The sequence below is a fragment of the Anastrepha obliqua genome, chromosome 1 (genome assembly GCF_027943255.1).
Source record: "Anastrepha obliqua isolate idAnaObli1 chromosome 1, idAnaObli1_1.0, whole genome shotgun sequence".
Classification (NCBI taxonomy): Eukaryota; Metazoa; Arthropoda; class Insecta; order Diptera; family Tephritidae; genus Anastrepha; species Anastrepha obliqua.
In genome coordinates this window covers 19,136,675-19,161,685 of record NC_072892.1, presented here as the reverse complement: position 1 = coordinate 19,161,685, position 25,011 = coordinate 19,136,675, and the positions used below count along the sequence as shown (strand labels likewise).

Genomic DNA, 25,011 nt, shown 5'->3' with positions numbered 1-25,011 from the left:
TTCAAATGCCCAGCCTACAAAATTCTATCTCGCTTGCGAGAAAATAAAGTACGACGCAAGCGAGACTTTCAACCGAGTGAAGTGTTGCGCAGATTTTATTTTTCAAAGCGATAATCAGCTGACTGGGCCCGTTTATGTAAAGAGATCCCATCTTCCTCTTCCGAAGGGATGCTATGAACAACTGGGGAGATATTGACTTCAACAGTCATTAGATGAAATGAAGGTTTGAAAAATTGGCTAGATTTTTCATCCTCAAATAGTATTTTCATCCTGCTTTGCTAGACTTTGTCAAATTATTTTCTAAAAGCAACACTTTTTATTTGTACAAGTATAATACAAAGCCGACTTCCTGACTATTCCAGCATCTTCCAGACAGAACTACTAGCGATCAGAGAAGCATGTAAATCACTTGAACTCTACAAGGAAGTTGGAGCTACAGTAGCTATCTTTTCAGAGAGTCAAGCAGCTATCAAGGTCACCTCATCCAAACTAGTCTTACAGTGTAGGAAGGAACTAGAATTGCTTAGTCATTGTCTTAAATTACTGTGAAGTGAGTTCCCGGTCATGGGAACATATGGGGCAATGAGATATTGGATGAGCTAGCAAGAAAAGGTTCGACACTAAACATAGCAGAGGCGGTGGCAGTCGGCAATCCACTCAACACAATAAAAACATTCATTACTTCACATTATCATGATTTAGCCGAAAGAAGGTGGAAGCAATTAACTACATGTATTACAACAAAAAACACATGGCCGTCGTACAAAATCCAACCCTTACAGGTTATTGCAAGGTAGGGATGCAGCCAGACTCAACCTTCCTTTCAATCTCATCTGCAGAAGCCGTCAGGCGGAAGTGGTGAAGGAAAGTCTTTTCCACTATTTATGTGAATGCCCAGGGCACGAATTCGCTCCTTCGGTACGCCTTTCTTACAGCAAATTAGTGAGATCTCAGACATCGAGGTAAAGAATTTGGATTTGACTTAAAAACAAAGAACACAAGACATCATCACACGAAATAGTGGTAGTAAAACGGCGCTGGTCGCTAATTAGGACTAATTCAGTAAAAAAATATTGAACCACTTCAACAGCAACAACAACAACAAAGATTGTGTGGTTCTATATATTAGGTAATTTGATCTTTGAGAGGTTTCCCTTTACGCTTGGAATGGGTTAGAATAGATAAAGAATGAACTTCACAATTCTATTGTGAAGGCTACCACGACTTCACCTTTCAAGTTGTCCTTACCCAGATGCTTCTTTTAATTTGTGTTCACTGCTATTTTCATATCGGCTTAAATGCAGTAGAGCCTATCGTTTAAAAAAGCTCTGTTAAATACTTGCAAGTTTTTTTTGCGCCACAAAGGAAAATTTCTCTGCAAACATAGACCACCCTAATGTTATGCCTTATTAAGAAAGCAGTACTAAAATTGACGAGTGTCTTGTCTTGTCATAAAAGTGTATTTATAATTAATATTTTAAGCTTACACTTTTCTATCGGCACAGGGAATACTTGATTTATCACTGCAATTAATGTACAAATAAATCTGGAGCATTGAGACAATGACACTTGCATATAATTTTTCCTGTCAACATTTTTAGAAAAAAAAAAAATTGTAATTAAAAATAATAGCTTCTAATACAGAGGGGCTCACACGTATGTTTTCGTTAAAACAAACAAAAAATCAAACGAAATGGCGAACGCCGCTTGCTTTGCTTCGGCTCTGCTCGCTTAACGAAAAATTTGCATGTGAAAGCAACAACTTAACAACATATCGATCGAGATTCACCAAAAGCCATAACCGAACTCGTATAACTCATTATTTTTAATACTGTCAACTCTCTTTTCTTATCTTTGGCAAGTTTCATTAGACCGCGTTCACATAGGGGAAATTTTTGTTGCTTCAATTTCTTCGAGTTCTCAATATGCAATGGTTAGGTTTTAGTCCATAGTCAACAAACACATTGTGAGCAACGAGAACACAAAGGGTGTTGACTGAGTATGAGCATCGCAAGTAACGAGTTGAATCAATAAAAGCTTCCCTGTATAAACGCGGTCTTACTAATACTTATTAAGTGCTTCCAAATAAATGTAATTTTTGGCAGACCCTTTCCAGTCCAATGTATTAGCTTTATCTTTTCGCCACACGCTAACGCATGTCGAATCGAAGACCCCTATTGACTTGGTTTATGGTTTAAGGTTGACGCACGGGTATCGGCTGTCTGTTAGTTGGCTATATGACAGTCCAAAGTATTGTTTACAAGCACGCGGAGGCATTTTGGCGCGAGTAAACGCCAAAAAAGAAAATAAGTAATGCATTTCAAACGTAATACTGGGGCTGCATTATATTTGGCTGGAAAATCACAGCCAGCGATTGTTCGTGAGCTCGAGCACCTGAAAGTGAAGAAAGGTTTGTTTATCGCACCATTACTCGTTACAATGATACTGATAACATCACGAAACGTCATAGAGGTTGTAATCAAAAGACTGGAACATCACGAGAAATGGTTCAAAAAGTGAAGAAGCGATTTGAAATCCTTGACGAAGTGCCAATCAATTGGCAACAGAACTGAAAGTATTTGAGCGTAGCATCCGCCACATATTGAAAAATGATCTCAAAGTTAAGCCTTACAAGATCCAAAAAGCGCATGATCTCACACCAAGGCAGCAAGAAGAAGAAGTCAGACTTGAGAGAGCGAAGGAGTTGCTTCGCTTAGCCAAAAACGGTCAAATTCCGAACAATGTGTTTTCTGATGAGAAATTTTTTGAAATTGAGCAATTCATAAACTCCCAAAACGATAGGGTTTATTTGACCAACCGTTCATACGAGAATTTGAGTCATCGATTGGCCACCAGGAGGCAGCATCCGCCACAGGTAATGGTTTGAACCGCTGTAACCGCAGATGGACACTCTCCAATCGTTTTCATCGAGCCTGGCGTCAAGATAAGCACGAAATATTATCGGAAAAGTATTCGGGAGGTTGCTTTGAAGCCGTGGGCAGACAAACATTTCGGTAACAGACCATGGATGTTTCAATAGGACTCGGCACCGTCTCACAAAGCTCGAGTCAACCAAAAATGGCTAAAAAACAACGTTCCGAACTTCATAACGACCACACAATGGCTCTTAAATTCACCAGACGAGAATCCGATGGATTATTCTTTTTGGGCCATTTTGGAGAGTAAGGTCCGAATTAAAAGATTCATCAGTCTCAAGGCGCTGGGAAAAGCCATTGCCCGCGAGTGGGCCAAAATAACGGCAAGTCACATTCGGGCAGCTTGTGATTCGTTTCTGGACCGTCTCAAGGCCAAAGTCGAGGCAAAAGGTGTAAATTGATTCTTAATTTTGTATTATTTTTAATTGGTTACATTTCGAGTGCCGGACCCTGTATTTTGATAAACGTTTGTACACAGATATACAAAAATCAGCTGAACAACGCTCACCCCGTTTTATAGAAGTAGAAAATGCTATACCTTCGCCTGGTGCGAGTACAACAGTTTGAGAAGAGCAAAGAAAAACTTGACAGCTGTGGTGAAGGATGAAATGTATGCGGCAGAATTCCGTGAAAAGAAAACACCACCATATTGAAGCAATCAGCAAAAAAACGAAACAAAAAAATCAAGCAAGGAAGTGCCAAATTTTGTCCGGACTTTACATAGTTAAAAATTAATTGGACTGGAAAAACAAAGACATACGAAGCGTCCTCGCTATAACTTTACTTAAATAGCTTCGCTCTAAAATCCAAATCAAGCCCAATTTAATTTGCAAAATTATACAATTTTTAACACGAATTTTTTAGCTCAGCAATCAGAAATGAGGTTTTTAAGCAAGCAATTGTAAATGCAGATGCCTAAATAAATTTTGGGGACTGTTAATGAGTGATGGCTCTTAACCGGATATAAATCCCGCTCGCTCTAGCAGCATAGACCCCACAGTATTGGCTTAATAGTTCTGAATGCCTTTGATACTTCCGTATAATAATAATCTAAAACAAAGCATACATATCTCTACACATACATACATACGTATATGATGTAGAGAATGTATTTGTAGATTAGAAAATCTGATATATCAACCTGCAGTCTTAACAGCCGGTCGAAGTTAATATAAAATAAAAGCAGCTGAATAAAAATCAATTATGAATGCTTTTCTTTCTGCTACAAATCGAATGCAATAACAATTACAAATATCTCTCACAGCAGTTTTTAAACGAAACGCGGTTATAGTTTCTTGAATTGATTTACATACTTACATACAGATGTGAGGCTGGCGAGAAGAACATATTTCACAATAGTTTAATTAAAATTTTATTATGGCTGTGTGTATTGTGGACATATATACACACATACACCTCACTTTCAAAAACTTAAGAATCTACGTAATAAATTTTACAAAAAGTTCATAAAAACTAATAACCATCAGTTTTGTATTAAATATCAATATTTTCCAAAAGAATATAATCATATTTTCATTATAATATATACAGCCATGGTCATATAAATAGCGCATTTAGACTTTGAAAGCAAAGAGTTGAATATGTTTTTAAATAATTATTTTTTATTGGGGGAAAAAGTAACATAAAAGTAAAAAAATTATTTACTTTCCCTTTAAAACAAAAAAATGGTCAACAAGAATTTTAGTTCTGATTTAATTTACGAGAACGTTGATAACTCACGAAACCTCCTCGACACATAAGTAGCACATCCTAAAAAATTGCAAATAAAAGCAAAAATAGTAAACAAATCCCATAGTTAAGTAATAATATTCTTTTACCAGATTAGTATTTTGTACTAAAGGGTGGTTACGCTTTAAGGGCCGGTGTTGATTTTGAATAAAATACAATTTTTTTAGGAAATTATTGTTATCTCTCTTTATTATGATAATATTGGTATGGCTCAATTACGTATGGAACAAAATTGGGCCGATAATGGCCGCTGCGGCCTCGGCGGCACACCTCCATTCGATGGTCCAAATGTTCGATGACGCTGAGGCATAATTGAGGTTATATGCCGTTAATGTGCCGAATTATCTCATCCTTTAGCTCTTTAATTGTTGCTGGCTTATCGACGTACACCTTTTCTTTCAAATAACCCCAAAGAAAGAAGTCCAACGGTGTCAAATCACATGATCTGGGCGGCCAATTGACATCGCCGCGACGTGAGATTATTCGGCCATCAAATTTTTCGCGCAAAAGAGCCATTGTTTCGTTAGCTGTGTGACAAGTGGCACCGTCCTGTTGAAACCACATATCGTCCACATCCATATCTTCCAATTCGGGCCATAAAAAGTTCGTTATCATCTCACGATAGCGAACACTATTCACAGTAACTGCCTGACCACCGGCCTCATTTTGGAAAAAATACGGCCCAATGATGCCACCGGCCCATAAACCGCACCAAACAGTCACTCTTTGTGGGTGCATTGGTTTTTGGGCAATCACTCTTGGATTATCATTCGCCCAAATGCGGCAATTCTGCTTATTAACGAATCCACTGAGATGAAAATGTGCCTCATAACTGAAGATGATTTTCTTCGAAAATTGGTCATTCACTGTTGCCATTTGCTGCCATCATTCTGAGCATTAACGACGCTTGAAATGGTCAAGAGGCTTTAGTTCTTGAGTCAATTACACCTTGTAAGCGTGTACCTGTAAATGCAAGTCTTTATGCATAATGTTCATCAACGACGAGCGTGAGAGGTGCAATTGTTGGGCACGACGACGAGATGAGGTGGACGGCTCTTCAACCACACTATCGCGAACAGTGGAATATTTTCTGCAGTACGAGCTGTACGAGCATGCACTGGTGTTTTAACATCTCCTATAGACCCGGTTTTCTCAAACTTTTGCACAATTTTTCCGATTGTACGCACTTTTGGACGATTAAATTGAACGACCGTTTTCATAATAAGCCTGAATAACTTTAACGCATTGCTTTCCATGGTTCAAATTTAGTTAGTCTAAAATTGAAAAATTTTAAATGAAATGCAGAAAAAAACTTGACGTTTAGGTGTGGTTCACATTCAACATCGGCCCTTGAAATTTAACCACCCTTTATATCCACCGTTTTTGATCACTTCTTTAAGCCATCGCTCCATGCTTTCTACAAGCTTGTGGCAGCTTTCCTTTGGAATAGAGTACCAAGCCTCCTCTATTGCTGCCTAGAAATCATCAACACTTCAACATTTTTAAAATTTTTGTTAGCGATTTTGACCTTAACGTCATTCCACAAATTTTTTATTGGATTGAGATCAGGGCTTTGCGCCGGCCAATCCAGTACATTAATATTTTCTCTTCTGAACCATTGCTTCACTGTCTTTGCAGTATGCTTTGGATTACTGATGGTTCCAAGCTAAATGATTAAGTAGGTGGAGGCCTTCACTCTAATGAAATGAATGCCAACATCTCATTTCGGTTACCGGATCACTTTAGTGTATTTCAAGCCGAAATTCTGGCTCTCAGGGAAGGCCTGTTAGCTCTAAATAAAAGCGTTCGCACCAGAAGCCTGAAAGCTTTACGATCGCCTAATATTAACTAGTAAAAGAATGTATCGACGTTTTGACAGAACTATCACAGCACTTTGTTAAAAAGCTACTCTGGGTGCCGGGTCATAGCGACATAGAAGGCAACTACAAAGCAGATGAACCTGCGAGATTGGGTACCACATTACCGATCTAACCAGACAAAGCGAACATACCTATACCTTTAGCAACTTGTAAGATGCTTATAGACAAACACACGATCAGAGCTGCAACATGCAGCAGTCCCAGTCCCTGACCTAGCCGGAATGGAACATCGGCCGCACAAACCGACTGTTGAAACTAAACAGGAAAACATGAGAAATCTTCCCGGAGTCCTAATAGGGCATTGTCTAATTGGCAGGCATGCCAGTAAACTGGGAGCACCCTATAACGACTATTGCAGAAGCTGTAACGACATTGAAGAAGAAGAGACTATGCGAGGGCATGGCTCTGGATAGAAGAAGGTTCAATATTTTAGGAAAAAGTTCCCTGAAAAACTTGGCAGAAGTAGCCAATATAAAAATAACAAGTCCTGTCAGATATATCAAAGCACAGGTTGGTTCAATGAGGATAATCTAGAGTGAGGAAAGGGGACAGCCCCGGTGGTATCACTATGAGCCTACAGCAGGCCTAGGTGTGTCAAACGACAACCACTATACCTACCTACCTACCTATGCTTTGGATCATTGTCCTGCATAAATTTCAAATTTAATGGCATAAACTCAAACACAAAAGGCTCCATTTTATCCTGGAGTATATCCAGATACTAAAATATATCCATTTTATCAACCGTGCGAACAATCGGCCCAACAGCATGCCAGGGAAAAGCTCCCCAAACCATGATGCTTCCCCCGCCGTGTTTAATCGTGTTTTTTGTGAACCTATTGATTGATTTTTTTGATTTTTTTTGGACGACGTACAATAATTTTCCCATCTAGTCCCATCCTATTTATTTTGGTTTCGTCGATCCAAAGTACGTTTTTCCAAAACTGAATAGATTTGTTTTTGTGGGCTTTTGCAAAGGCAAGTCGGTGTTTGATATGTCTTTTTGAGAGGAGTGGTTGTGTTTTCTGCTTATGCGGCCGAACAGCTAGGTTTCATTAAGTTGCCTTCCTACAAGTTTTCTGGACACCTGTATACCAGATTCTTGGTCTGATCGACGTCTCAAAATCGGATCTCCCAGTTCTGCTTAGATTCGCCAAAAGCGCTGACATCCTACATGTCTACTTTCAGTATTCATAGAGGTCGGTCTCTATCCGGTATCGCTAGGGGCCAAAAGGTCTATGCGTGGCTTATTGTCAACCAGGCTAACCTAACGTAACCTAACTAAATTAAGACCATTATAAACCACTTTCCGAAAGCACATAATTTCAGCTATTTCTGCGTAGCTTCTTCCGTTTTGTCTCATACGGTATATAAGAGCTCTTTTCTCCGGCGTACAATGTTTTCCACGTTCCATTATCTATCCATGGCTGTATATCTCCGAGGCATCTCATAGGTATACGAATTTATAAATTGTGTATAATAGAATGCGGACTTTTTTCATTTACTCTGCCGACAAATCACAGCAGAGTTGAAAACGATTAGATTTTGCCGAATAAATTTAAGCGCTGACATAATAGAGAAATAGCGGCACGGACGAATATTATTTCAGGGAATTATTCGAACAGTTCACTCGCTGTAAGAAATTTGTATATTTGAAAAGAAAAAATAAATAAATAAAGCCATACGAATGTGGATAGCGGATGACAAGAATAAAATTACTTGAAATACTGTTAGGTAAATAATGTTTACCACAGGTGCACTCAACTATACGCGATTTATTAAGAATAATTAAAATTCTAATGAAACTTGCCGGCGCTAACCAAAGTACCTTTCTACTCTTAAATAACATAAATATGTACATGCATACCTATAAACATATTCTGAAAAGGTTTTTCTTAAATCACATTCACGGAACACTCCATTAGACCCCCAATGCTGGCGTTGCGCGCTCAAAAATGATAGCACACAAGACTGCGCATATTAAAATGGGAAAAGGCCCTAGTCAAAAGTCTCTCTTAAAATTATATGTATATTAATATTGAATATGGCAATAAGTTTCCGTCCTCGTAAAAGAGATGTCGCTGGTGATACTTTTTTTGTGTTCGCTCTCATAAAATACTGGTGATTTGAAGGTGTATGTGAGGTCCCGATCGCAGTAGTTGACATTTGTTTGAAGCGTAAAGATGATTTTTTATCTGACGTCAAAAATTTCTACGTTCATCCTGAAAAAAACAGTATTTGCGGGAAGTCATGCTTCATTATTAGCTTTTAAGGAAAAGTGCAGCTGAAAAGTGTCGGTCGTATTTTGATCAATAGTTACGGTAATCACACTCCATTAGGTACAACTTGTAAAGAGTGGTTTCTGATTTCGACGCTTCCAAAGAGGCAGTTTCGACGTGAATGATAAAGATCACGAAGGGGCACCGAAAAAATGCGAAGGTACTCAACTATTATTGGATGAAGATGCATGTCGAACCCTTGATGATATGTCTAAAGAGTTGGATGTTGACGATCAACCGTCGGTAAGCGTTTGCACGCGATGCGAATGGTCCAGCAAGCAGGTAAGGGAAAGGGATATCGAGAGACGTTTGGTGACGTGTGAGATGTTTCTTGAACGACAGAAAAGAAAAGGTTTTCTGCATCGCATCGTCACTGGCGATGAAAAATGGATCTATTATAACAACCCTAAACGTCGAAAATGTTGGAGTCTACCAGGTGAAACAGGTCTATCGACAGCGAGAAAAAATATTTATCCTCAAAGTTATGTTGTGTGCTATGCTCTGGGGGAAATGGCAACTGTTTTCAAAACGTAAGTTTTTGCCATCCTGAAAGTAGCCGAATGGATAATCGAGAGGAAAGGAGCAGGAAACAGATTGGAGTTTTCAGTGACAGTCAGGCTGCACTGAAGGTCCTGAAGAACGCGAAACAAACCTCAAAGATTGTTCAAGAATGTAAGATGATGCTTAATTCTGTCGCAAGACAAAACAGGCTATGGCGATTTCAGGACACTCCGGTGTTCTAGGAAACGAAATTGCAGATGAATTGGCCAACCGAGGATCAGCGGTTCCCCCACAAGGGCAAGAGCCCATAATCTGAATCAGTTCCGCAGGAATCATGAATTGGATTAGCGATTAAGAACGCTACAGAACTGTAAAGTTTTTTGTGACAAGTCCGAACAGAAAACTGTCAAACTTTTTACTAAAACTTGGAAGAAAAGACGTTCGGTTGATTGTCGGTATTATTACAGGACCCAACCCATGGGGTCAGCATACGACCACGATTGGAATCATTGAAGACCCAATGTGCCTGTCATGCTTGGAGGAGGCGGATAGCACCGAGCACTTTCTCTGTGAGTGTCCTGCCTTTGCTAGAGCACGGCTACAAGTTTTGGGTTCTGATGGCATGAGAATAAGTAATATTCGTTCTCTAAAAGTGGAGGATATTTACAAATTTGCCAAAGAATCTGGAAAATTCTCACAGGACTAACTATCTCTATCTCTTTCTCTGATACTTTTATCCTTCCCTCCTTGTCTATCTACCGCCTTTCCAGAGCTTTAAATACAATGGGCTTTTTAGCCTGAGTGTTTTAGGAGCCACCAAATCTCCTGGTGCTTCTTGGCTCGACCTTTTCAAATTTCAAATTTCATTTCAAGTCAGTCGTTACCGACTGCAGCTAATGAGTTTGAATCGAGCTCTCAAAGGAAAGCGGCCGGAATGGGATGGTAGACATGACAAACTGATTTTGCTGCTTGACAACGCCACACGTTGCTATATCGGTCCAGAAATATTTAGAGGTACTGAATTGGGAAATCTTTTCCAACCCGCCGTAAGCCTCAGATACTGCACCTTTGGAGTACCATCTGTTACTCTTATTGGAGAGCGGCTCACTTCTTACGAGATCATCGCAAACTGGCTCAATGAATGGATCAAGCGAAAAGAACTCGAATTTTTCGGCAGAGGAAACCGTATGCTGCCTGAAAGATGGAGTAGAGTTGTAGCTTCCAATGGCAGATACTTCACATATTATCAGGTATTATTTCATTGCTTAGTTTTAATAATTAATTTAATTGTTTAAATAATTCGAAACTTTGGCTAAGAAAGTACGGAAACTTATTCCCATATGGCCGAGCTCCTTCTCCTATTTGTGGCGTACGTCTTGATGTTTTTCCACAAATGGAGGGACCTACAGTTTCAAGCCGACTCCGAACGGCAGATATTTTTATGAGGAGCTTTTTGTCATTGCCTGCCGAGGGGCGAACGCTTTTCGAAAAACTTTTTCTTCATTTTGGTGTTTCACCGAGATTCGAACCTGCGTTCTCTCTGAATTGCGAATGGTAGTCACGCACCAACCATTCGGCTAATAATAAAAAAATGATGAAGCAGGAAAGCAAGCATCACTTTGAGTGAGTCAACTAAAGGCCTGATCGCATAACTTCGGATAACCTAGTACAACTTTTACACGCTTAAGGCTGGTTATGCTTCGCAATCAATCATACATAAAAAATTAGTGTTTATTAAAAAAAAAGAAAAATGATATACAATAAAATATAAAAAATAATAATAAATTACATTTGCAATTTTCTTATAAAAAGTGGTTAAGTTTCAAGGCCGGTGTTGATTTTGAATAAAATACAATTTTTGTAGGCAATTATTGTCATTTCTCTTTATTATGATAATATTGGTATGGCTCAATTACGTATGGAACAAAATATCGGCCAAGTTGCGCTAATTTCCGGGTAATCAGACACATCCATACGCAAAGCGCATTCAACGCATGTTATCCAACAGTTTAAAATTAATGCGAACTTGTCCGATGTGTGCGTAATCTGACCTTGAGAGCGTAAAAACAATCAGCGTTTGCAGAAAAAATTAAAAGTAGGTCAGTTTAATGGAGCAAGGAAGATTTTTTTATTTCTTAATGAAAGTTGTGTGGTATTTGTACGCTGCTATGTGAAGAAATATAAGCGTCTGCGTTACTACCGAGTCTGTCAATGTGAATACTAGTGGCGCAGCAATTATTTTGAGGAGGAGGGGATTTATTAAAAAATCTGTATTAATTTCGCGTCTTGCTTATTCGATATGGACTAAACAGCATCCGAAACCAGTTGTCAAAATTTACGCAATTTGAATATTTCTAATGGGATAGGCTTAAAATTCGCAGAAATGTAATCCAAACACTTAAAATCCTCAGCTTGAAACTTATCCCCAAACTCAAAACACCCAAATTTAAACCCCCAAGCTTTATATACTTATATTATATAAGTATGTAAAAAATAATAGTGCTCTTCACACCGCGCTAAGATCTACACGGACGGATCTAAAATGGACACCGGTGTAGGATCAGGGTTATATTGCGAAGAACTTGTAATCAGTGAATCCTTTAAACTACCGGATCACTGTAGTGTTTTTCAAGCGGAAATAAACGCTTTTCATGAAGCCTTGAAATGGTTAGAGATAAACAGAATATCACCAACAGATATCTGCATTCTATCAGGCAGCCAAGCTGCCCTACGGGCCCTGGACGCATTCCAAATAACATCAAGGAGTGTCTTACATTGTCGCCAATCTCTTAATGAGATGACGAAACAATATCGTATTATCATATGCTGGGTTACAGGCCACAGAGATATACCAGGGAACTGTAGGGCTGACCAACTTGCAAGAGTAGGTACCTGAAAGCCAAACATAACGTCCCCTTAGTATAACAATAGCCTATGTGCTCATAGGCTATTATTTTTTTTTTGCATTTTTCGATTCTCCATCGTCGATTTTATATGTGTCAAAATTTTGTCAAATTCTTGTTCCACAAAGTGGGTCAAAACGTCAGTCAAAAAATAATAAATATTTACAGACATAACGAGAGCTACTTTGGACAAAAAGTTTGAAATTCATTTTCTCAAAACATCAAAAAATTTATAGGCTATTTTAATACTAAGGGGACGATAAGTAGTTTTATGGGGGTACCTCTCACAACTTGTAAGCTTCTTATTATGAATGCACTTATCAGTTCTGTAAATCAAAGTTGGATTAGTGGCAATACTGGTGAAATTGCTAGGCAAATATGGCCAAGACTAAATCTACGTCTGTCCAAAAATATTATAAAATTGAGTAGACTTCAAATTAGGACTTTAGTAGAGCCCTCACTGGAGATTTTCTCATTGGAAATCATGCTTGGAGATTAGGCGTTTACATGCATGATTTCTGTCGTAGCTGCAGGAATGTGGAGGAGTTGGAAACAATTCAACACCTGGTTAGAAGCAGGAATCGATATTTAAGATCCTACTTCTTAATGAATATAGATAATCTATACACTTTAGGTATCAACAACCTTTGACGCTTTGTCAAAAGTTCAGGATGGTTCAATATGGAAGGGAAAATGTAGCCCAGCCCCTGCAGCTCACAACGGACCCATTTCGTGGTCTAAGTGGGATCGCTGGCTCTATGTGCGATGCGGCTGCCAAACCTAACCTAACCTAACTTCACACCGCGCTTAGTATCCGTTAACTCGGTGCTCGGTAATTTTTCCCTGTGTGTTTGTTTTGTATAAAACTATTTTAATTTCGGTTTACCGATTATCGAATTATCTTGGTGGAACTATCAAAAAAAGAAATGGAAGAAAGTTATTGAAAAGTCTGGATTGTGAAAAATATTTCGAAAATTATTATCAAAATGGAGGTAAATGTTGGAAAAACTAATAAAGAAAATTATTTGTTATTTGCTTACCATCTGCATTCTTAAAATAAAAATCAAGAGCTTCGCTGTTCTTGTGGTGGACCCATAAATTAAATATAACAAAAGCGAATTCTAATTTAAAGGAAATGGCAGTGTTTTCGGGACTTCAAACATCGCAAATAATAAGAGAAGTTATTTTGAACTGTGAACTGCGGCCGCCGTAGCCGAATGGGTTGGTGCGTGAGTACCAGAAAGAGAACGTAGGTTCACGGTGAAGCACCAAAATGAAGAACACATTTTCTCTAATAACGGTCGTCCATCGGCAGGCAATGGCAAACCTCCTAGTGTATTTCTCCCATGAAAAAGCTCCTCATACAAAATATCTGCCGTTCGGAGTCGGCTTGAAACTGTAGGTCCCTCCACTTTGTGGAACAACATCAAGACGCACGCCACAAATAGGAGGAGGAGCTCAGGCCAAACACCCAAAAAGAGTGTACGCGCCAATTATATATATATATATATTGTGAACTGCAAAATCACCTGCACCTTCCATCCAAGCAAGTACAAAAGCGTCAAGTTGTCCGCAATCCCAAATTAGATGATGTATGTAGTCAGAAAGCCGCAAAATTTCTTCTTCTTCTTAATTGGGGCAATAACCGTTTACGCGATTTTGGTGAGTTTAACAAAGCGCGTCAGTCGTTTCTTTCTCATGCTAACAGGCGCCAGTTGGACACACCAAATAAAGCCAAGTCCTTCTCCACCTGATCTTTCCAACGCAGAGGAGGCCTTCCTCTTCCTCTACTACCACCAGCTGGTACCGCATCGAATACTTTCAGAGCCGGAGCGTTTGTATCCATTCGGACGACAAGACCTAGCCAGCGTAGTCGCTGGAACTTTATTCGCTGTGTTAGGTCTATGTCGTCGTAAAGCTCATACAGTTCATCGTTCCATCGCCTGCGATATGCGCCGTTACCAACGTGCAAAGATCCAAAAATCTTACGCAAAATCTTTCTCTCAAACACTCCAAGCGTCGCTTCATCGAATGTTGTCATCGTCCACGCTGCTGCCCCATACTTAAGGACGGGCATGATGAGAGTCTGGTAGAGCGTTAGTTTTGTTCGTCGAGAGGGAATTTTACTGCAAGAGAGATTCTACGTTGGATTTCCAGGCTGACATTGTTATGGGTGTTAATGCTGATTCCAAAGTATACGGAATCCTTTACAACCTCGAAATCATAACTGTCAACAGTGACGTGGGTGCCGATACGCGAGTGCGCCGACTGTTTGTTTGATGACAGAAGGTACTTCGTTTTGTCCTCGTTCACCACCAGACGCATTCGCTTTGTCTCTTTATCCAGTTTGAAGAAGGCAGAACTAACAGCGCGGTTGTTAAGGCCGATGATGTCGATATCATCGGCATTCGCCAACAATTGTACGCTCTTATAAAAAATTGTGCCTGAGCGATTAAGTTCTGCGGCTCATACGATCCTCTCCAACATCAGGTTAAAGAAGTCACACGACAGCGAGTCATCCCGTCTGAAACCTCGTTTGGTATCAAACGGCTCGGAGAGGTCCTTCTCAATTCTTGACTGCTTCGCAAAATATTCCCTTAAATCCATAAAAGATAATAAATGATGCTATTTTTTAGTAGGCATGTTGAAAAGCTTGTCATTTATTCCACCTGCAGACGTCTTACTTTACTACAAAAAACGAATTGCCAGCTCTCAAGATAAGAATTTTAAAAGGATAGGGGTTTGGTTTAAAGAAAACTATTTAACTGGAAAAGCCGGATCGAACAATCCTAAACATGATCCTAAATTTTGGAGTGTCGCAGACTCCTTTAAAGGTAACTTTCCGCGCACTCAAAACTCCAGGGAAGTCTGGTAACGATGACTTAAAGTTGTTGTTGGGGGAAAAAGCTGTGGTCTCTAGAGAATGATCAAAGAACTTGGAAAGGAAATGGTTTTAATAACAACCAACTTACAAAAGTTACAGTGGGAAATAGTCATACCACGAAGAAAGCAAATTTGAAGAAGAAGAAATATAAAAAAAGAAAAAAAAGTCGTAGTAAACTAAGTGAGTTTGAATTTTTACGATCCATATTTTTCTTGCTAGTTAAATGTGTTATATATTTTTTTGTTTTAAAAAGTTGTGTATGTATTGAAATCTCTTATTTGAATTCTTGTTCTGTGAACTTACATGTGGATGAATGTATGTCTCTTAAAAATAAAACAAATGTTCCAACTAAAATAACTTTGAAGGCCAATGTGACCCAAACATGAAATCCCCATGGTTTGTGTGAAAGGTGTTTAGCTTAGGTCTTAAACCGCGGCGATTTTTTTGGCGATTTTGTTTTGTTGATTTCAAGCTCAACCTCTTTCTAATACAATACAAATTTGAAACATTTTTATCTAGAGCTACATTATAATACACGGAAGAAATATAATTAAAGCGCGTTGACGGGTATAGGCCGAGATTCCCTTCAAATTCAATGACGTACATCTTTTGCTGCTTTTCGACCAATTCTCTCATACCAGTCGTACATTTCAAGCAACTCACGAGTCCAGCCCGCAATTTTCCAATAAAATGCATGAAAATTTGTCTTCAAAGACCCCAGGCCACTTTTATGGAATAACAATAATATGTCGATCCACCCCCCCTCCCGTATCCCGTTAAGTATTCATTTGTTAATCTGCTTGATCCACTTCCAAAAGTCCTCGGTTATCGAATATAGGCAGCAAATTTATGAGATTCTTCTGCACCTGCTTATTCTTGTAGGCGTTGTATTTGAACTTGAGTGCCCGCTCATCCTCGCCCATCAATGCAATGAAGTCTGCATCGTCTGTATTTTCGTTGATCATCACCGGCTGTACGACACAGGATGAATGAAAGGCTGAAATAATCAGATGAATCATTAGAAATATGTTGAACTTATGTCATTTTCATGGCACCTTACCGAAAAATCGTTTTTGCTCCACCTGTTGCCGGAAGAGGTTTAACGTAGGCACCGGATGCTTACTATAGTTTAGTCTACTCAACACATCAGTGAAGATGCTGTGATAATACTGGAAGAGTATATCCTGCTTATGCAGACGCAACGGTTCCTGCAAAGAGGTGTTGAACAGATGGTGCAAATCCAGCGTCGGCGAGCCCCAGAATGAATATTGAAAGTCGATGATCAATACATCTACGGGCTCGCTTGTCTTCGGATCGTATTTGAACATTACGTTGTTGACCCAGACATCACCATGCGCCAGCACATTAACATGTCCCGGAGTGGGTGCAAAGCAGCGTTTTCCAATTTCCATATAATAAGGCGCTAGCGCTTTCAATTTGTTGCCGTAGTACGCGCGCTCGGGCATATTCTTCAAAATGAACTCTGCACATGCCAGCAGAGAGCCAACAAAATACGGACTGTAATTGTCCGTGTAGCGATTGAAGAAGCCGCGATCGTAAGTTTCTAGGCAGCCATTCTGCCGCTCATTCAGCACCGCCGAGGTTGCATGCATTTTGGCCAGTTTACGCAGTATCAACTTGACATGTGTCATATCGAGTCCATGTAATCGGTTAGCCATGACAAAGCCTCGCTCACGCAGGTCCTCGAATATCAGCAATTGCCGTTTATAATCCACGTGTATGGCTGTGGCAAAGAGTTGCTCAGTGTCGCCGATTTCGCGTAGCAGCGCGTTTAGTTTAGGCAGCACCTCCTCATATATACGCATTTCACGATTGAAGATGTCATAGGGCGCCATTATGGCACTGGAAATAGGATCTTCTTCGTATGATGTCTTCACAACAAAGCTTTTCTCCAATTTCTGCTGCGCGTTGCTGAGTTTATATTGTGCTTTGACGCGTGTTAGTATGCCGCCATAATTCTCGCCTTTTCCCATGGCTGGTTGGACTTGCATGGATAGCAGCTGAAGGCTGGGATCTGCATGATGAACACGCAATGCCTCCTGCATATAATTCTCGTTCAACCACTCTGGCGCATCCATGTTATTTTGCTGTTTTCTTACTGCTCGTTTACTCTTCTGAGAGTGTAGGAGTATCTAAAAATTCAGATGCTTGTTGCGCCTTTTTATACTGCGTTATCACCGGTTGCTGCGACGATGTGACGTGCTTCAATATCACAGCGAGGGATGATAACGTGCACACAAAGCTACTGTTAACACTTCGTGCTTCATATAAATGTCAATATTTAAATAGGAATTTGTTATTCTAACATTTCAATTCTTTACGACCATTTTAGCTAAGTTTGTTGCAATCGTTTCAGCAGCATTCTTTCATGCTCAGACGGCGAACACGTCGTCCAGACGAACGTGCCGGTATCTGAATGGCAGCAGACCCCGTTTTAATATTATAAAATCAAATTACTCTATGTGTATACCTATATACAATATTTTTATACATATTCATAGCACTCCAATGCAAACATTTACAGATACCTAAGCAAATAACTTCACAGCGTAACGATACATTTTTTATTTTTATTTTTTTGGCGATGCGCTTTTGTGATCCAAAAAATTGTAAAGCGAGTATTAAAGCGGGGAAATTTGCACCGAAGCTTCCATCTCTGTCTTCACTGACTGTTCCAAGATGGAATCGGGAATCGAAGCGAGGGTTTTCTCTAAATCAGCCAATTTATCTATCTTCTTTAAACTGCCAAACCCTGCTAGTGTTTTTCAAGCAGAAGTCTTTGCGATCTTGCAGGCATACAAAATGCTTAGGGAACGCGAGAGCGAGGGAGTTATTAGCATTTTCTCCAATGGCCATGCCGCGACTAAGGCTCTAACGACGCCATGAGGCAGAACGAAATTTGTAAACTCCTGTAAAGAAGAGATCAAATCTCTTGGGTGTGCAGGAAATTGCTGATGAGCTTGCCAGGAAGGAGACCTCCTACCCGGTCATCGGCATCCCCCTGACAGTTGTTAAAGGGGAACTGCACAAATAATTTCTCAGGAAAGCGCAGAAAAGATGGAGCTCCATTTTTTCACGTGGTATTTCGAAAACCCTTTGGCCTCAATACGATATAGGAAGGACTCAGAAAGTTCTTTGGACTCCTCGCCATTCAATTTCCAAACTCGTACCTAGGGTTACCATTTAACCCCCATTGCAGAAGCTGTGGGGGCCTTTCAGAGAAGGAGACTGTAGAGCATTTTCTCTGTAAATATCCGGGTTTGGCAGCTAGACGACTAAAGTCACTGGGCACTCCTCCCTTCGACAGCCTGGGGCCGTACGCCAACCTAAATCCCATCAATCTTCTCCATGATATCAGCATCTCTGGCTGGCTGTAGATATCTGGCTGTTGGAGGTCTCGTAATGGTATCAAAACGGCGCTTTAGTGCTACTAGAGGAGTGACAGGTGCACTCCAACCATTTTACCTACCTATTAAAGCGCTACGGGTATGAGACGTTTTAGATCTTGTTCACCTATTCACTTTTCAGTCTTGTTCCAATTTTGAAAATTTTCACTTTAATTGTTCAAAGTATCATATTTGGAGGGTTAAAGCAACGACGTCCTTCCTCAAGTTTATATGTCAACGCGCTTTCCTAAGTAAATGAAATATTTTCTTTATTAGTTTGTGCATTCGGCAACCGCACAAAGTCACTTAAACTGAGATCGGCGGTTGGACTTTTAAATTAATTTGAGCAGCCTGTTTGCTCTATAAATAGAATTTGTATGTTCTTGTTATGACACAGGAGGCGTAAGAGAGCAGTAGGTTAATAAAAATATGTATGTATGTAAACTCGAATACAAAGCGCATTCTCAAACTAACAACGAGACGTGTGCGACACTCAATTGAAATTTATACATTTATGTGTTGCGACCTTGTTTCTCCTTGTGATCTTGCATAGCAGCATCGAGCATAGCGACGGGTGGCTTCCTTTTATTCTATTGCAGTGTAAAAAATATTGAATATGAACTTCTCTGTTCGAAATGAAACAAATTTGAATTTATGAAAGCATTTCGAAAACATTCCGAAAAGCATGCAAATATGAAAAAATTCATATTGGGTTGTTCGGAAAGTAATTTCGTTTTTATGTGGATAAATCGAGCTTCGAGGTTAAATCCATGCCTTTCAGGTGGTCTTAAACAGTTGATTTCGATAAATTTAACCTCTCTGCGATCTCATGTGTTGTTGCTCGCCAATTTGCATCAACTAATGCTTTTATCGCGTCTTTATCAGCTTCAACCGGCCTTCCAGAACGTGGTGCATTTCGACATCAAAATTTGCTGGATCGAAATTTCGCAAACCAGTCTGGTACTGCCGTATTGTCAACACATCTTCTCCACACACATCGGTTAATTTCTTTCTGGCTTGAACAGCATTTTTACCTTTTTTATAGTAAAAAAGTAACATATGACGAAAATGGGGGCTTACTTTTCTGCTCTAGTTTAAAGACGAGAACTGCTTGTGAAACATTTTCCTTAAGATAATAAATTCCCGACTCATTGGAAAGCGCATGGACAAGCAGTTTTTTATTGTCAAGGGTTAGCTCTTTTTAGAAATGCTTTAAAGAACGCCATTCATTATTTATCGCTGATTTTTGTTTCTTTGAAATAATGGCTGTTTCACCTGGCTTTGCAGTAGCCCACCTAGCCTAACAATTTTTCTTCATATTTAGACAATATTTCTGAATCTTAAGCATGATTTCGAAATTAGCGACAAACCCACTAAAAAAAAAAGAAATAGTCTAACGGTATTAAAAACCGCCGTTCCATGGAGACCTACTTATATCACCAAAGCAGCGGATTATACGTCTATCAAATTTAGTAAAATGTAAGCAGTCGACTGTTGGTCGACTTGTGAAATACTTTCCAAGTCATTTTGCTGAAATCAGAGCTCGATGTGGTGTAAAAAAAGAAGTTAGCATGTCCCTGCAGTACTTAACATTGTTGTTGACTCCGTACTCAACCCAAACAGTCACACTCTCCAGCGCCGTCTTGATACCAATTTGAAATTTCCGATAGGCAGATATCTACAGCCAGCCAGAGCTGTTGATGTAATGGAGAAGACATACAGAGAAAGTGATGAACAGCCCCCTTCTCTGAAAGGCTTGAGTTTAGATTAGATTAGATTTGTAGGCGGTTGGACAAGTCCAAGCACTCAGTCAGAAGACCATTGTACTACACCCGGATAGATTTCAGTAGAAAGAGATAGAAAGGATAAAAAGTGGGTGGTAGGACGGATAAATTAGTTTGAGGTCACTCTTCCACAAATCTCTTGGAATTATTGATAAATCTTAAGACATCCGAAAGAGGAAGAGTATGAACTGTACCCATACTCAGTATATCGCAACCCAATATCCTAAGTCTGATTCTGGAAAACGCCGGAGAGCTGCAGAGAAAATGCTCTGCAGTGGCGCCATCTTCAAGACAGACAGTCATGTGCCGTATTTCGCCTAGTCGGCTAAGCGCAAATTTTCTGAGTTCCAAGACAATAATTCTGTTTGTTCACTTAGTTGCCGAAATGATAATGCGTCGCTTCCGAATAAGTGATTTTTTGAGTTATATTTGTGCCAAAAATCTTCCGCTTGGTAAAGGTACGCTTGGGGCGATTATCTAAAAGATGCTGTAAGAGCTGATGTGCTCGTAGAGTTCCAAAAGCAGCCTAAGAATCTCCAGATCCATAGTCCATAGTAAGCGGCGGTGTGTGATCTGCGTATCAGCAACACGAAGCGTTGTAAAAATAGTGGGAAAAATAGGCTTAGGTTAGGTTAGTCAGGTTACTTGTCAAAGACAAGACACTCGGTGGTGCTAATGCCCATTGTGATGCCTACATTTGATTTCCATACCCTAACTAAGTTACTTTTAGGAAGTTCTCATCTGAGGCTTTGCACATCTTTTCATTGAGATCCCCCTTTTTAAGTGGCAGGTCCCAAACCCAGCGCACAACCAGCTATCCTGGGATGCTTCAGCTTCTCATGTTGGCTCACACCCGAACGGGTGTTCAGAAGCTACCCAGAGGATACTTGGGCTAATTCCGGAAGTTGTGAGCTGTTTGAACCATATGTAGAAGAATCGTCCTGGCCACTCACAAGTGAATGGCGATCAGTAACTTTCCTCTCTTGCGTGGACTTCTACATATAGAACCATCCTCTTGTAAAAGGCTTCGTTGATTTAGGAACCAGCATCAACACCGAAGACAAAGTCAACCTGGAAGTCCAACGTAGAATCTCTCTTGCCAACAAGTGCCACTTTGGACTAAGTAGGCAACTGAGTAGTAAAGTCCTATCTCGACGAACAAAACTAACACTCTACAAGACTCTCATCATGCCCGTCCTTAAGTATGGGGCAGCAGCGTGGACGATGACAGCAACCGATGAAGCGACGCTTGGAATGTTTCAGATAAAGATTCTGTAGCCGATAGAACGATGAGCTGTATGAGCTTTACGACGACATAGACATAGCGCTGCGAATAAAGATCCAGCGGTTACGCTGGCTGATTCATGTCGTCCGAATGGATACAAACGCTCCGGCTCTGAAAGTATTCGATGCGGTACCAGCTGGTGGTAGCAGAGGAAGAGGAAGGCCTCTTCTGCGTTGGAAAAATCAGATGGAAAAGGACTTGGCTTTATTTGGTGTGCCCAACTGGCGCCGGTTAGCACGCGAAAGAAACGACTGGCGCGCTTTGTTAAACTCGGCCAAAATCGCGTAAGCGGTTATCGCGCTATTTAAGAAGAAGAAGAACTACTTAATCCATTTAGATCTTTCTAAGAAGGTAACTAGTCCATCTAGTGAGACCTTATGCAAATTTCCCAGGTCTTCGAAGAAATAATCGCCGTGATATTAAAAATAATATTGAATCTTGTAGGATGAATAATTCCGTAGTGATGGGTCATTTCAGTTTATTACGGACTTACTATGCAGGTACTGCTTAAGGAGACGCTTTAAGTCAGCCTTTTCAAGAGAGTCAAAATACAAAACTGGCTCCATAGGGGATTTGTAATTCGATCAAATCTCTAGTATGCAATTAATATCGAATTCCTCCTTTGGCCTAAGGCCAAGTAAAATCCCAAAATTCTTAAGTACCGAATTTCCGACAAGGTTCTTTGCTTTGCATGTTCTAGCACATTTGGGTACAATGTTTGTACTTGCTCGTATATCAGTATTTACATACATATGCATGTATGTGTGTGTGTATGTGAGAACATCTGAATTACTTTCCACGTTAATTAACGTAAAAAAATTTGCACTTTACAAATAATTGTGCTTCACACGTTTGACGTTATTCGTTATGGCAGCTGAGCTTATTTAACTATGGATCTACAAAAATTCAAACAAATTAGGTGGCGTGCAAAAAATGTGCTTCTTCCACAATGCCATAAATCAGGGCACTCATAAAAAGTGGCCAAGTCGTTACGACTCGGCTGAGACGCGGTATTGCTTTAGTTTCGCTGCCGTGACATTTAAAAAGTCACACTCGTAGCATTGCATTCGTTATTTCACTACGAAGTCTTGGGTAGGGCATACGTATTCTCCCGCATCGCGTTAAGATTTTAGATTTTTAGATTAGATTGCAATATGTCGGCGACTGATATAAGTATTATGAGCTCCACTGAAAATTTGCCGAAGTTGTCGAAGGAAGTCTTCAGTGCTCCAATTGCTCAATCGCACACCGAAGATTTCGAGCAATCAGATGCGCCTGCTTGGCTGACAAAAGACTACCTCGAGCGTTGTTTGCGTGCCTATCACGAAGATAGCCAATTAAAGATACTCAGATGGCATGTGCGGCCAGCACTGGGAAAAGGTGAAAATTATGCAGGCGTTTTGACGCGCATACGTGCCGATTATCAAACAGCCGTGGGTACCGTTGCTACTGGCCATTACGTCGTTAAAACATCCTTTGAGGCCGATGAGTTTGCGCGCAAAACGATGGAGCCATACGACATTTTCAATCGCGAAATATCGGTCTACGAACAGGTATTACCGAAGCTAAATGCATTGTTGCGTGAGATCGGTGACCACGAACAGATCTTCGCCGAGACGATGGCGGTTGATCGTGCACGTTCGGCACTCATTTTCGAAGACCTAAATGTGCGCGAATTCACAATGCCCAATCGGGTGGATGGATTGAATATGCAGCTGTCTAAAATCGTGCTACGCAAGTTAGCCAAAATGCACGCTACGTCTGCGGTATTGAATGAGCGCGAAAGTGGTTGCCTTGAAACTTATGATCGTGGTTTCTTCAATCGACATACAGACAATTATATACCTGGTTTTGAAGGGTTTTTGATGGCTTGCAGTCGACGTGTAGCCCAATGGGAGGGCTACGAGTATTACGCGAAGAAGCTGGTGAATTTGAGGACTAAATATGCCGAATTGGGCAAGCAGGTGTTTGACGTTGTACCAGGACATGTGAACGTGTTGGCGCATGGTGATCTCTGGACAAATAACATCATGGTGAAATACGATAAAAAGACTGGCGAGCCACTAGATGCGATCATCATTGACTTCCAGTATGCAGCTTGGGGCTCTCCTGCGTTGGATCTGGACTACCTCCTTAATACCTCGTTGGAGGAGCATATGCACTTGCACCAGCAAGATGAGCTCATACGATGCTACCATGAAACCTTTGCGGACACTTTGCTCAAATTGAACTACCAAGCTAAAATTCCCAGTTTGCACAAGTTCCATTTGCAGCTGGAGGAAAAGGCGTTTTATGGTGAGTTGTAATATTTGTTAACTACGGCGTCTATGTAAAATAATCTTGGGAAATATTTTTTCTCACAGCTTTTCATGCAACCTGCGTTATTATGGCGATTCAACGCAACGAGGACACCACAGACGCCGACTTCAACGCAATAATGCAGAACGACGCGCGCGCGCTTCGTTTCAAGGACACCTGCTTTAAGAGCCTTCATGTTCAGCGGATAATCAAACAGCTATTGCCGGTATATGAGCGACGTGGCTTACTGGAAACGGAACAGTAGTTCGTTTTCCCTCTCCTGTGATCTTTATTCTAGTGCATTATTTTTAATTTTTTATTGGGTTAAGGTGAAAAAAGCAATAATGCTGATAATAATAAAAAATATCAAATATTTTTATAACAAATAAAAAGCAAATAGTGAATATTAAACACAGAATTGAAAAAAAAAAATTATGAGTTATTTATATTTCTAGTTTAACAATAGAAAATGAATATTGGTAGTTGAAAATGGTGATATTGTTTCGCAACCAACTGTTTCTGAACCAATTTTAGAAGCACTTGCAGCGCGTTTTTTAAATTGTGTGAGATCCAATGCGACCGTACCCTTTTTTGGCTCGAGGAGATTATGCAAAATCTTATTGGTGCTCGTGTTACTAATGGGCAAAGATGCCTTAGTCTCACGGCACCTCATGGGAGCTGACGATCTTACTCAATCATTCGCGCTAGGCCTTGATATTTTCCGGCATAGCAACTGATTTTGACCGACCTTCCGGCATACTACGTCAGCGAGCAAGCAGCGACTACGAAAAAAATCCTTTTACCAGTTTTTATGGTGCTAAAGTATGGTGCTTACTGGCCGTGTAATAACTTTGGTTCATCCGTGCACTCAGGTCCTGTTAATTCACGTCAAAATCTGTGGAAAATAATCGCGCGAAAATGTGCACAGTTTGCTGAAATGAATTTTTAAAGCCACTTTAAACAACACTAACATGGCTCAAAAATCAAATCATTCTGAGTAGTATACGAGAGTGGTATACGAGTATGTCAAAGACGGCGGCCGCCGTGGCCGAATAGTGGGTGCGTTACTACTATTGCAGCCTTGCGACTGCAACCTTGAATAAAA

The 25,011-nt window shown here is 40.2% G+C and overlaps 2 protein-coding genes across 2 annotated transcripts; one reads left to right on the top strand and one right to left on the bottom strand.

Moving 5' to 3' along the window:
• Window positions 1-15,317: 15,317 nt before the first annotated feature.
• On the bottom strand, window positions 15,318-17,392 carry LOC129235441 (uncharacterized). Its single transcript, XM_054869276.1, has 2 exons — window positions 16,193-17,392; window positions 15,318-16,129 (listed from the first exon to the last, which is right to left on the bottom strand). The coding sequence occupies exons 1-2, from the start codon at window positions 17,229-17,231 to the stop codon at window positions 15,924-15,926; spliced, it is 1,245 nt and encodes a 414-aa protein (XP_054725251.1). The 5' UTR covers window positions 17,232-17,392; the 3' UTR covers window positions 15,318-15,923.
• A 5,230-nt stretch (window positions 17,393-22,622) lies between these two features.
• On the top strand, window positions 22,623-24,327 carry LOC129235350 (uncharacterized). Its single transcript, XM_054869153.1, has 2 exons — window positions 22,623-23,903; window positions 23,972-24,327. The coding sequence occupies exons 1-2, from the start codon at window positions 22,763-22,765 to the stop codon at window positions 24,169-24,171; spliced, it is 1,341 nt and encodes a 446-aa protein (XP_054725128.1). The 5' UTR covers window positions 22,623-22,762; the 3' UTR covers window positions 24,172-24,327.
• The last annotated feature ends 684 nt before the right edge of the window (window positions 24,328-25,011 follow it).